Source organism: Mytilus galloprovincialis, chromosome 11 (assembly GCF_965363235.1).
Source record: "Mytilus galloprovincialis chromosome 11, xbMytGall1.hap1.1, whole genome shotgun sequence".
Taxonomy (NCBI): domain Eukaryota; kingdom Metazoa; phylum Mollusca; class Bivalvia; order Mytilida; family Mytilidae; genus Mytilus; species Mytilus galloprovincialis.
The window spans coordinates 48,822,390-48,835,379 of record NC_134848.1 but is presented as its reverse complement, the minus strand read 5'-3'; the positions used below and the strand labels follow the sequence as shown (position 1 = coordinate 48,835,379).

General features: G+C 33.4%; 2 protein-coding genes across 2 annotated transcripts in view; both read left to right on the top strand.

Moving 5' to 3' along the window:
- LOC143050783 (uncharacterized) overlaps positions 1 to 11,549 on the top strand; it is a 35,740-nt gene extending 24,191 nt beyond the window's left edge. Inside the window, exons 12-18 of the mRNA XM_076223899.1 lie at positions 881 to 1,246; positions 4,422 to 4,532; positions 5,033 to 5,311; positions 7,617 to 7,751; positions 8,245 to 8,352; positions 10,833 to 10,877; positions 11,527 to 11,549. Coding sequence (XP_076080014.1) covers positions 881 to 1,246; positions 4,422 to 4,532; positions 5,033 to 5,311; positions 7,617 to 7,751; positions 8,245 to 8,352; positions 10,833 to 10,877; positions 11,527 to 11,549 — 1,067 coding nt within the window. The remainder of the gene's footprint in view (positions 1 to 880; positions 1,247 to 4,421; positions 4,533 to 5,032; positions 5,312 to 7,616; positions 7,752 to 8,244; positions 8,353 to 10,832; positions 10,878 to 11,526) is intronic.
- Positions 11,550 to 11,615: 66 nt separating this feature from the next.
- On the top strand, positions 11,616 to 12,990 carry LOC143052303 (uncharacterized). Its single transcript, XM_076225320.1, has 2 exons — positions 11,616 to 11,665; positions 12,352 to 12,990. The coding sequence occupies exons 1-2, from the start codon at positions 11,662 to 11,664 to the stop codon at positions 12,885 to 12,887; spliced, it is 540 nt and encodes a 179-aa protein (XP_076081435.1). The 5' UTR covers positions 11,616 to 11,661; the 3' UTR covers positions 12,888 to 12,990.

The window sequence follows — 12,990 nt, the reverse complement described above, 5'->3', positions numbered from 1 at the left end:
AGTCAAACAAAAGTGTTATATATATACATCACTGCGTTGTATGTCTATAAATAAAATGGAATGTGGAGTATACTTCAAAGAAACTAAAACCAAACGGCACAAAACAAAAACTATGCACGTCTTTAAGTAAACATACTCTGGGTGCTGGATTTTCACGTCTGTCTGTCTTAATTTTTACCAACTATAGATATGCCATGAACAACATTTTTCAAGACTACAAATACTGTACTGAGCTATTTCAAAATACATTCACTCACTATTCAAGTTTGGGTTTTAGAATTTATTTAGTTTTTTTTTTTCTGGTATCCTCCTTTTTAAATCTAATTGATTGGACTATATAGGGTACATATAAGCCCAATAAAATATGTACAGCACTTAACTCTTTAATATTGTTTCCAAAATCACAAGTACCAATAAACATACTAATACTAATAATAAGATAAACAGTATAAAAGGAGATGAAAGCCACTGACAGGAAACTCAAAAGTACTTAGCTCGCTGATGTGATTGTACTCATAACTACACTCTAATATGAATAGCAGTCCTTCTATATTGTTGTATTCAGCAACTAGGTGTTACAATTTAAGACAATTCTAATTTTTCAGGCAGAAAAATGAATAAGATATTTCAGTCTGAAGCCTGCCACCGGCTCCGGGATTTTCTCGCAATGCTCAAGACCACTTGTTGCCCTTCTTCTCTTTTACTCTTCTCTTTACTTCTTTCTCTTCTACTCTTTTCTGCCCTTTGGTCGATGTGTTGTCTCTCTGACACATTCCCTGTTTCTATTCAACTTTAATGTTATGTTGGTTTTTTTTTTTGCGAAATGATGTTTATCCCAAAATACTTGACAACAACATATTATCAACCATTTATATTACAGGTGGATCCAGCCCTAGTGTGTACTCACCACCATCCTCACCACCATCATCACCGGACGTATACACATCACCACCACCAGTGTACACACCAGCACCACCAGTGTACACACCAGCACCCCCAGTGTACACACCAGCACCACCAGTATACACACCAGCACCACCAGTGTACACACCAGCACCATCACCAGTATACACAGATGCACCGCCACAAGTGTACACAGTAGGACCGCCAGTATATACACCATCACCACCGGCAGTTTATACTGCACCACCGTATGTAGCACCAGCACCAGTAGATGTTTACACTCCTCCTCCAGCAGATGTTTACACTCCTCCTTCAGCAGATGTATACACTCCTGCACCATCAGGTAATACTTTATGATAAATATGGTATGACAATGATCACACTATTTACATTTTCATATCACTCAAAACAGTGCTGACAATGGTATTCAAATAACTAACCAAAGCTAACAGGTTGATAACTAGTTGTGTATTTGTTTGGTATTAACTTTACCTAAGAAGTCTGAGGAATGTATTATCTATCAGTAATGCAACTTGTACATATTTTTTTTTCTACTGTTTAACATCCAGCATATATGTACGATGTTTTCTTCTGATGCTGTTTGTGTATTTATTCGTACCACAAATATGGTACAATATACAAATAAGTAAATACATGTATGGAATGATAGCTAGAGAGACAAATATTTATAAGTTATTTTAAGGATGTATAACAATACTGCAATCAATGAAGAGCAAACGAATGTCGTATTATAAGCATGGAAAGGGAACAACGCAAGTGGGAAAAGGCACAGCCACTTGTTCAGTAAATAATATATAACAAAAATCGATCATGCATTTATTTTTGAATTATAATTTTGAATGTTTGCCTCTTTTTCAACTATGCTAATTTTAGCACGAAGCAATGATCACCATTATATATATGGTAAGTACTACAGATATTCAGTCTATGGAAGAAGCGATTCGATAAAAACTTTTCTTATATCACATAGCGATATTGTCTAATATCAATTGTAAATATGCAGACATTCCATGCGGAAAACGTTGTTTTCAGCAACGAAAAATTAATAAAATACTAACTTTAAAACTTATTCTTCAAATATAAACAACAATTGAGTCTAAATATACATTCAAAAGTTAATTAGAAGCTAAACTTTATGTCCATGTAAAATTTGAAGTGCTGTGTTTTTCTTATATACATAAATAAACAAATGCTATTAGTTCTTATATCAATGCGATACTTTTAAAATATCATAGCGGTGTTTTTGTTATATCAATATTAGTACTTATTAGTATTAATATTAAACTGCTGTACCCATATTTTGACAATTTTACCTGTTATGTCTGTTTTGTTCACGCATCGTTGTAAATATGACAGAATTTGAAGAGACTGTCATACACGTGAGAGGTTAAGCGCTATAAAACCAGGTTCAATCCACCATCTTCAAAATTTGAAAATGCCAGTACTGAGTCAGAAATATGACAGTTGTTATCCATTCGTTTGGTGTGTTTTATCATTTGATTTTACCATTTAATAAGGGACTTTCTGTTTTGAATTTTCCTCGAAGTTCAGTATTTTTGTGATTTTATTTCTTAGTAGTATTGTATGTAAATAAGCAGATTTAAGGCCATTGCTTAAATTCAAATTGTTTTTTGGTAACGTCTTAAAAATTTCTCAATTGGTTTTGGAAGCAAATCTCATCAAATAAGGGTTTAATAAACAATGTCGTAATCAAATAGCTAAGTGTCAAAATGATTGTTCACATATATACTATCTAGCAATTTTTGTGTTCGCTGTGAGCCAAGGCCCCGTGTTTAAGACCCTACTTTGATCTATAATGGTTTACCTTAAACAAATCATTACTTTGATGGAAAGTTGTCTCATTGTTACTCATGCATCATCTTCTTATATCTATAAATCTTTAAAATGTCCCTTATAAATAACTACTTTCCAGTCCTCCAACTGAACAATCTAAATTTATAAATATAGAAAAGATATATACTCATTTCTAACGTCAAAAGACATACACATCTTATTTATTTGTGTTCTTAACATTTTTTTAGTACTCATTAAAGAAATGAAATTATAACAAGCGATACGGATTGTTATTTTGCACTAAGAAATGTTCGCGTATTTAAACGATCGGTTATTAGTCAAAAACGAACGTCAAATCTCTGTGGGAACAATACATCGGAATGCCCTCATGGTCATCGTGATGTAAAAGAGCGTCCACGCAGCGAGCTGATTATGTTCAAAGGATATCGATTTACCAACGGGAAAAGTCTTTAATATATATATATATAAAAAAAAAACAACTGTTTTCCTTCTCAATATTTTTTTCTATGTTAATACTAAATACATTTTCTGTTTGACAAGATTTTTGATTATCGTTGTATCTAAAATTGTCCAATTTAAAGTCTGAGGCTACTCAGTTGGTATCTTCAAAGTTCAGGAGGACATTAGCATTTGTACATATAATTTGTTTGGACTATTTATTTTATCATTTCATTATTCATTGTAATTTGGAGCTGTATTTGATTGGATTGTTTGAATAAATGTTTCTTTTAAGTAATGATATTTTTTGTCGATATTACCAAGGTGGATAGGCTATAGCAGTGTGACCAGTATATTAGAATCTAATAGGTCGGTAGACTATTTGCAACCGCATTTAAATTCCGCACTTGTATCATCACTTCAATTAGAATTAGTCGGTTAAACCATGTGATTGAAAACAATAGACTGAACAGGTTGTTAACACTTTCAGCTATCAATAAGGTCAAGCAATATTTTCGAAATGATAAGTTCATGTAAGCGTTAATTTTGTTACAGTTACGAAATTTTAGTGATATTGATCCTAAAACATTAAACCGGTCATGATCTAAGTTTGTGAATTATGTTTGCAGTTTTCTTAGCATGCATTGTGACGTACATGTATCATCGTATTCATTTTATATTAGAAAACTATAGCAGATATATTAGAAAAGTATCGCATTCATAAATTTTTGATATTAAAAAATCATCGCTATGATATATCACAAATATCGCATTGATATAATAAAATATAGCAGTATCTTTGACTTATAGGTGATTTTGGCTTAGTAAACAATTGAATCCATCTCAAATGTATTCCACTGAATTTGCTACATGATATTTATAGAATGTGTACATCTACAAATGATAAATCGTGCATTTATGTTTCATTTATTCAACAATACAATTTTCTCGTTTAAATACACCTTGCTTGTTATTACATCTAATAATTCATGGAAATTATACACCAGACGTATGTAGTGTTAAATGTCACCCTGCTTTAAGAAGAGTCTTAACTTTATGCCAAGAAATCTGCCTTTCTTCGTACAAATGCTGACATTCGTCTAAAATTTCCCACAATGCAACTCGTTGATATAAGACAATATCGCTCGTTGATATAAGAAAAGTTTTTATCGAATCGCTTCTTCCATAGACTGATATTGTATACATATTCAGAGTAAATTTATTTTCTATGTTTTTATCAACAGGAAGCAAATGCTCCCCCGGATATTGTAAGCATTATGGGTATTGTATGGACATGGGAAGCAAAGTTCAATGTATCTGTTCTTCCGGTTATACTGGTGAAAGATGTGAGAACAGTAAGTGGTTACATTTTAATGGATTACTATATTGTATTCATCGAAATGAGGAACTACTAACACTACTAGCGCTGAAATTTAACTTTATTTGGTTTTATATTATTGCTTTTAAATAACATAAATGCAACACGCCAATTGACATATTACAAATTTATAATTTCAAATACAACTTTACATATAAACTTTCAATTTACAACAGTCTTTTAAAAAATTAACGCTTTTGATTTTGAAACAGATAAGCGAACATCCTTAACGCAAACCATTTGTTTTTTATGATTATGTATAGAACGACTGTGACATTTCTTAGTGTAAACAGTTATTTCGAATATAAATCATCAATGTTAGCGATGAAATATAAAACTATGGTATGATTGCAAATGTGTGACTGTCCACCAGAAGCTAAAAGAAATATAAGTTTGCAACTGTAGGGATTTCAACAATGAGCATACAGTATCAAGCTACATGTACTTACGTACTACATTTTTTCTACATTATATTAGAAGGTTCAAGTAGTCCATCAAGCTCTGATACGTATGTACCAGAAAGTACACCAGCACCATACGTTGCTCCAGAACCGTATGTGGCACCAGAACCATATGTTACACCACAGCCATATGTTGCACCAGAACCGTATGTGCCAGTCAGTACACCAGATGTATACGTACCACCAAGTTCTCCAAATCCATACGTGCCAGAGGTTGTCCATGGAAAACCAGGAAAACACGGCAACCCAGGAACACCCGGAGGACCCGGAGCTGATGGAAACCCAGGAACACCAGGTAAGGGAGCTACATGTACCATTTTATTTGTCTGGGAGGAGAGGGTGGGGATCATCTAGGATGAAATTTGAAAAAAAAGACAGGCAGGAATTTTAAATGAAAAAAAGGCAGGATGAGCAATTTAGTAAAAAATAAGTCAGGATAACAATAATGTAAAAAATGTCACGATAAACTAATACGAAAGGTAGGACTGATTATAGTGAAAAATAATAACGCAGAGGACAAAGATTACAACCAAAAAGAAGCTAGACAAAAATGTCCATCCTGCCACCTCCATAGAAGTCAAATGGTAGCTTCCTATGTCATTCAGTATTTTTTTAATTTATTTTTTTAAGTGAGATATATTAATTAGAAACGATTTAGAAACTAAAATCCCGCCTTTCTTTCGCCGAATATGACCTCTCAAATTATACTTATAACCGGGTTTATACAAACATGATCAATACAACGGATGCCATTTATGTAACAACATTTACTTACCCTTCCCGAAACACAATATATCACCAGTTGTTTGACTAGGTTCGTCTTGGCCAGTCATTGGTTTTCTATGTTGTGTTTTGTGTACTATTATTTGTCTTTTTTTTTATTTAGCCATGGCGTTTTCAGTTTATTTTTAACTTATAAGTTCGAATGTCCCCTGGTATCTTCTGCTTCTCGTTTAGATAATGAGGATTTCGAGATGGACTTGTTTTATTTCATATTAAGGTGGTACCCAACACTTTCACTAAAATTAATTTGGCTCGTTTAATTTTCATAAAATTTTTACAAAGTATTTACTTTGACCCTTTGACAAAAATATAAAAAATTCAAAAAATTTGAACCAAGCATTTTATCAGAAAAATTACACTGGTTATATAGCAGTTTGACAAACACAAATTTTGATCACTGAGAATCTAAATACATTGTATTCCCTTTACAACACAACGTAATTAAAACGTTTAGCTGACTTGAAAGAGTTATCTCCCTGTAGTGTTAGGTACCACCTTAATGAAAGTTTAGTTACAATAATTATAATAACCACTTAAATATACCTCATGGTATTCATTTTAAGAATTGAATGCTTCTTTTTGTAAATTTATTGGGGTGTAAAAGCGTTGACCGAAGTACATTTTGTATGAAGCGCGGAAGCTATTATACTTATAATTACATTTTTTAGCTATGATCATGAAAACACGAATTTTATATATTTTATTATTTAATTCACCTGTGCACTTTATTGTTGGAGCACGTTGTATCATGAATGAAAAGTTGTATTGAGCAATGCAACTGCTTACGGAATAACACGTGATGTGCAGTTAGCCAATCAGAATAAAACATTATAATGAAACATGCATCTTATGTAATTATATACATATATTGTTTATTTTCTTTGGTTACATCTTCTGACATCAGACTCGGACTTCTCTTGAACTGAATTTTAATGTGCGTATTGTTATGCGTTTACTTTTCTACATTGGTTAGAGGTATAGGGGGAGGGTTGAGATCTCACAAACATGTTTAACCCCGCCGCATTTTTGCGCCTGTCCCAAGTCAGGAGCCTCTGGCCTTTGTTAGTCTTGTATTATTTTAATTTAAGTTTCTTGTGTACAATTTGGAAATTAGTATGGCGTTCATTATCACTGGACTAGTATATATTTGTTTAGGGGCCAGCTGAAGGACGCCTCCGGGTGCGGGAATTTCTCGCTACATTGAAGACCTGTTGGTGACCCTCTGCTGTTGTTTTTTATTTGGTCGGGTTGTTGTCTCTTTGACACATTCCCCATTTCCATTCTCAATTTTATGTCATATATTCACATAATTAATCAAACTTTACTACAGTAGTTTATATTTTTTTGATTACCAAACAGAATTCGTCGAACTAAAAACAGATCTTAGGTACATGTATATTACGAATAAATGTAGGTTATGAGACGCTGTATCATTTGAAATAAGTGGTAAGGAAATAAAATATATTCCGTTTTAATTGATCGATATTAGGGGTCGTTTATGTTTTAATTGGGTCCATACACCCTTTGTTCACCGAAACAAAACCTCATGAAATGTTCAAAACTATTTACATTCTGCACTATTTGGTAGTATCAATATGAGTTTACAATAATATTCCAATTAGTACTTCTTGAAAATATTTGTCACAACTTTGTAAAAAAGAGCATTAACTCGTTAGGTAAATGAGAAGACTAAATACGTTAACAACCTTATACCAGTGAACTTGCACACATTCGGCCTATTATATATATTTAAACGGTTCATGAATCTATTCCTTGTTGTAAGCTAGTTCTCATGATTCTCGATTTTGATTGTCTAGGACGACCAGGACCACCAGGACCACCAGGCCAACCAGGACCAAATGGTGAAACAGGGGGTAGAGGAGCCGATGGAAACCCAGGATCTCCAGGAGCTGCAGGAGAAAATGGACAAGATGGAAACCCCGGTACACCAGGTGAGCAAAACGACTATTTATTATTTTTACGAAAAAGAACTGCAATTGTTCAATTGTAAAATCTATTGGATATGTACAAGTCAGGCAGCGAAAAAACTTGCATAACAATGAAAAACCCTTATGTTAATAGATAATTTATTTGATTTGACCACGACCTGATTGATATTGTCAGATTGAGTGTGTCTTCTTCTTATGAGTTTCGAAAACCGCTTTTGTGTTTTCCGCATCAAGACAATTATATATATATGTAGGCATGATATAAGTCCTATCCGACAAATACGACATGTTAAGATATTTCTTGCATTTAAACATGTTAATAGAAACAGTAAATATAAAAAAAAGAGATATAGTACGATTGGCCATGAGACAACTCTTCACAAGAGATCAAATGTCTCAGAAATAACGGCTATACCTCAACGTACATCACAGTTTTATGTATATCTCATAAAGTATAATTATACCTTTTTTTATTATTAATTGATTTTACATACAGGTAACCCAGGAAGAGATGGAAACCCCGGTCAACCTGGTGGCAAGGGACCAGATGGTATGAGAGGAAGTAAAGGGGAACCAGGAGATCCTGGCCAACCAGGCAATGATGGTCAGTAATACATTTATAGGGATTAGTTTCTTCGTTAAATAACTAATGACAGATTCAAACATTGATAGATTATCGTTGGTCATCTCAACAAAATCTTTACTCGCTTCAGTCGTTACGGCGAATGTTGAAACACTCGAGTTGAGATGACCAACGGTAATCTGTTTACCGCTATTTTACCTATTACAAGGATGTCAATTACATGCACGTGTGTCCTTGGTTACAAGGAATAATTGTTCATATCGTTCTACTGTGTGCTGAGAAAGAAAATAATCAGTAAGATATTTTTTTTCGTAAAATTGCAAAAAAATATATTAAATCATGTCCATTTAATAATACATTAAAAGAACTAAAAGAGTGTTTTTTTTTTTTTGCAAATATATACTGAACCAAAAAAGTTTAGCAACACTCTTTTTTTTATTTACTTTTTTCATTGTTTCTTCAAAAAAAAATAATTAAACATCATATAATCCTAAGATCTACCTGTAATTTTAAAGGGGCACTAGCTACGAGATATATAAAAAATCTAAAGTTTGATTTTTTTTTTTGTACAATCAATAATGAAAGTGAAATAGTGAAATAACAATTCACTTTTTGCAGCCAAAAAGGTTCAATTTTGTCAAATTACTCTAAGAAACATTGATAATTAGTTATTCACTTGCAAGTGAATGAGTCGACCTCTTTAAATCCGTATTCATGTGAACTTCAATTTAACCCCAAGCTTGAGATTGACAACGCATGCATTGTACGTGTACTGGTTATTTAAAGAAAAAGAATGTCAACAATGAAAGTGAAACTACGGTAAATCATTTGATTACTGATTCGATCCACATAAAATCATTATTATTCGGTTAAAAACAATGAGAAACATATATTTCTAATCTTTAAATCAAAATCAAACAGACCTATTAAAATTCAATTGCACGTGTTGGTTTAATCTATTCATATTTGTATTTATGTTTACATCGCTTATATGGTCATCTGAGGTCAAATCGATAGTTAATTAGATGGCGTCTGGACTAAAATACACACGAAACTAACCTATATATTATCTACCCCATGCTCTGTAAACTGTTTATTTTAGACTTTTGATAGTTTGGATAATGTTTTACATTGTTATAAATCAAATATGAGAATTTGAGTTAAATCGGTGACCATGAATTTGACAGCTAGTGCCCCTTTAAAGAGTCGTACTTTTATCCCTGATGATTGATTTTTGCGCCATTTAAGCGTTGCACGTGTAAATGATGTTTTACCTTCTTTACCTGTACTTTTAAAACGAAATTTTAAATTTATTTTTCACTAACGTTCAGTGACGTACCATTGGTAAGAAAAACACATGAACTTTAGAAAAAAATTGCATGGCGCCTCAATCAGGTCTCCCAGAAAATGACCGTCAGAAAGCTCTAGGAATAGTTGATGCTAGGATGAGTGTTGCTGACATCACGGCTCGATTTAATATGAATAGGTCATCAGTTTAGAGACTAACAAACAGATATCGACAAATCGCAACTGCACAGGATAGGTCGATTTATGGTAGACCCGCATAAACTACAGTCAAAGGAGGAACACTATCTTCGCTTAACATCACCACGTGACATTTATTCTGGCCGCAAGAGTATTGCAGAGATTAAAGGCAGCTACTGAAGTGCTTGCCAATCTTTCATTGATGCACGTAGAGCATTGACGAGAAAGTGATTTTGAAAACACTATATGCGCATTTTCGCATTTTGACCCTACTGCGCTCCCTACAAAGAAATTCCCAATGGATGTGAGTGGTAAACATGCATGTTGCTTCTGGCATGTCAGATTTCCATTTTGTTTTTCTTAAAATTATATAGTGTTATGATTTTGTTATAAAATGGTTTTTTTTTAATTTTTGTTGCTAAACTGTATTGGCTCAGTGTTCAATTTGGAAAAAAAGTGAAACCCTTAGAAATTTCAACATAACCGTATTAATACTTTTCATTACAAAATTGTTGCTTTATTTCAATGTAGTGAGTACAATCATGTGTACATTTAGTTTTAATTAGAATATTGTACATGCATCACTCATTCTCTCACTAAAGTGTTTTATATCGCAGAAGAAATGCGGAAGTAGGAAATTGTTTTAAGATCTAGTAAACTCTTCAATACTACAATGTACCAGAACAATATGGTGTAGAACAGATCCATTAAATAATATGTCATCAAGTCAAGAAAAAGGAAACTTGTTTTACCGCATGATATAAGTGGACAGGTGCCCCGAAAACGTTTCATTTTGTAAGAAAATATCTGTTCTTGGAAAGATGCAATGCGCGTATAGTCGGCTCCGTTAAAAACTAAACACGTATAAAAATCATATGGTCAGACCATATGAGTTAACGGTCATAATCATACGCGTATAGTCTGAATACACATATGGCCCGGAACACTTACTTCATGTTTATAACTACTGGTATATGTCATGTATTATAAATCGTTCTACATCTTCATCATTATAGGAACACCAGGAACAGATGGAAAGAACGGAATTGATGGCAAAGATGGCAAGTTTTATAATATGCATGTTTTTTTTTCGTTCATTTTTTGGTACAATAATTAGGTCGTTTGTTTTCTCGTTTTAATTGTTTTTACACTTGTGATTTCGGGGCCTTAATAGCTAACTATGCGATATGCAGTATGGGCTTTGCTAATTGTTGAAGGTCGTACGGTGACCTATGGCTGTTTATTTCTATGTTTGTTGTCTCTTGTGTAGAGAGAGAGAGTTGTCTCATTGGAAATCGAAGTTTTATTTTACATAGGCGATAGAAAAATCAACATGATTGTGGATCACATTTTTACATTTTTACATTTTGGTTTCAATGCTCTTCAACTTTGCAATTCATTTGACCTGTTCGACGTTGTTTTTTTCGGAGTGTCACTGACCAGACTTTTGTAGGTTAGTCTTGAACAATTAAAGGTCTTTTATATTCAAGAGAATAATAAGCGCATCTCTTTTTTCTCTCTTTGGTTCAAAGGGTCAGTATTTATGAATAATTGTATGGTACCAATTTCATCCTTTGTACATTTAACTTAATTTTTCTAAATATTAAATACATATTTTGTTGCTTGCTTTATGTCACATGTACATGTATGTAAAAGTATAATCCGCGAACATGTTCGGGTACAGATGTGCATTTTTGTATTTTGTTATAGGATTCTATATAATAAAAGTTTGATAATTGTTGAAGCTCAACGGCTGAATGCATATTTGCTTATATTCGTATTTACTTTTTTTCAGGTACAATCCATGTTGTCCTTGAAGAAGGAGGCAAATACACAATAGGATCAATGGGTGAGGTTTATCTTTTTGTCCCCATTAATTTTCGAACGGTTTCATGAATAACGAGATTCCGTTTATTTCCATACAGTCATATTAAAAAAGCTATTGCATACGGAGATTCTTTTTTAATTGCAATTTCAGAATTCAAGAAAAGTAAATTTTACGATGGCTGATTTCAGTGGTGATAAGGACAAAGAATGTTATAGTTATATAAATGTACACTTCATTGACTAAGGGAAACGCTACACTAGATTTTTTTCTTTATAATTTGGCAATAGGTTATAAATATTCGCCAACTTGGCAATGAAGAAACTGTTGATAAGATATCTATATCATATAACAAAGTTTCAAACACAAACTGAACACCTGAAGGTGGGATCAAATACATTGACTTAAATTAATTTGGATTGTTATATGTTTTAAAAAATTTTGAAACAATACTTACCGTGATCCTTTGACAAAATAATAGAATGTGAAAAAAATTTAACTACACACCTTACAAGAAAAAAAAGTCTTGGACCTATAGCAGTGACAAACACTAATTTTGATCGTTGAGAGGCTTGACATTTCCGTAATCATAGAACGTGATTAAACCGTTCAGCTGGTTTTACAGTTATTTCCCTTTAGTGGTATATGCCACCTTAAATTGAAAGCATAATTATTAACCACCCGTCTGTAATTAAACATTATTATTTCAGAGAAAGCAGAAATAAAGAAAGAAATTAAGTCAGCCTGGTCTGCATGGAAGGGTGGTAAAAAATCACAAGGCCCTGCCGTGCGTCAAAAAATGGGTAAAAAAGCAGCATCCGCTTGGTCTGCATGGAGTGCAGGATCTCAACTCCCAACTGGTTGGTCAGCATGGGGACAAGCAGGAAATAAAGGAGTGAAGTCAGCAATAGCACAAAAAGTAAACAGGAAGAACAACATGCAATCAACCTGGTCCGCATGGTCTGCAGGCAATAACGGAAATGTAAACAATGGCTGGTCCGCATGGTCAGCAGGCAATAACGGAAATGTAAACAAAGGAAGCTGGTCAGCATGGTCAGCAGGTAATAACGCAAATGTGAACAAAGGTGGTCAATCAGGCTGGTCCGCATGGTCTGCAGGCAATCAACTTCCAAAAGCGGGAACAAAGAAAGCAGTGCAATCATCTTGGTCTGCATGGAATCCGTCTTCAGATTCTTGGGGAAACTGGGGTCCATCTTCAGATTCTTGGGGAGATTGGAAGAAATAAAATGACGGTGGAAAATATTAGTCATTGATTTACGGCATTTAATGGTCATTAGCTCTTATACTGTATTTAAATATTCATCATTAAAATATTTCCATGCACTCAA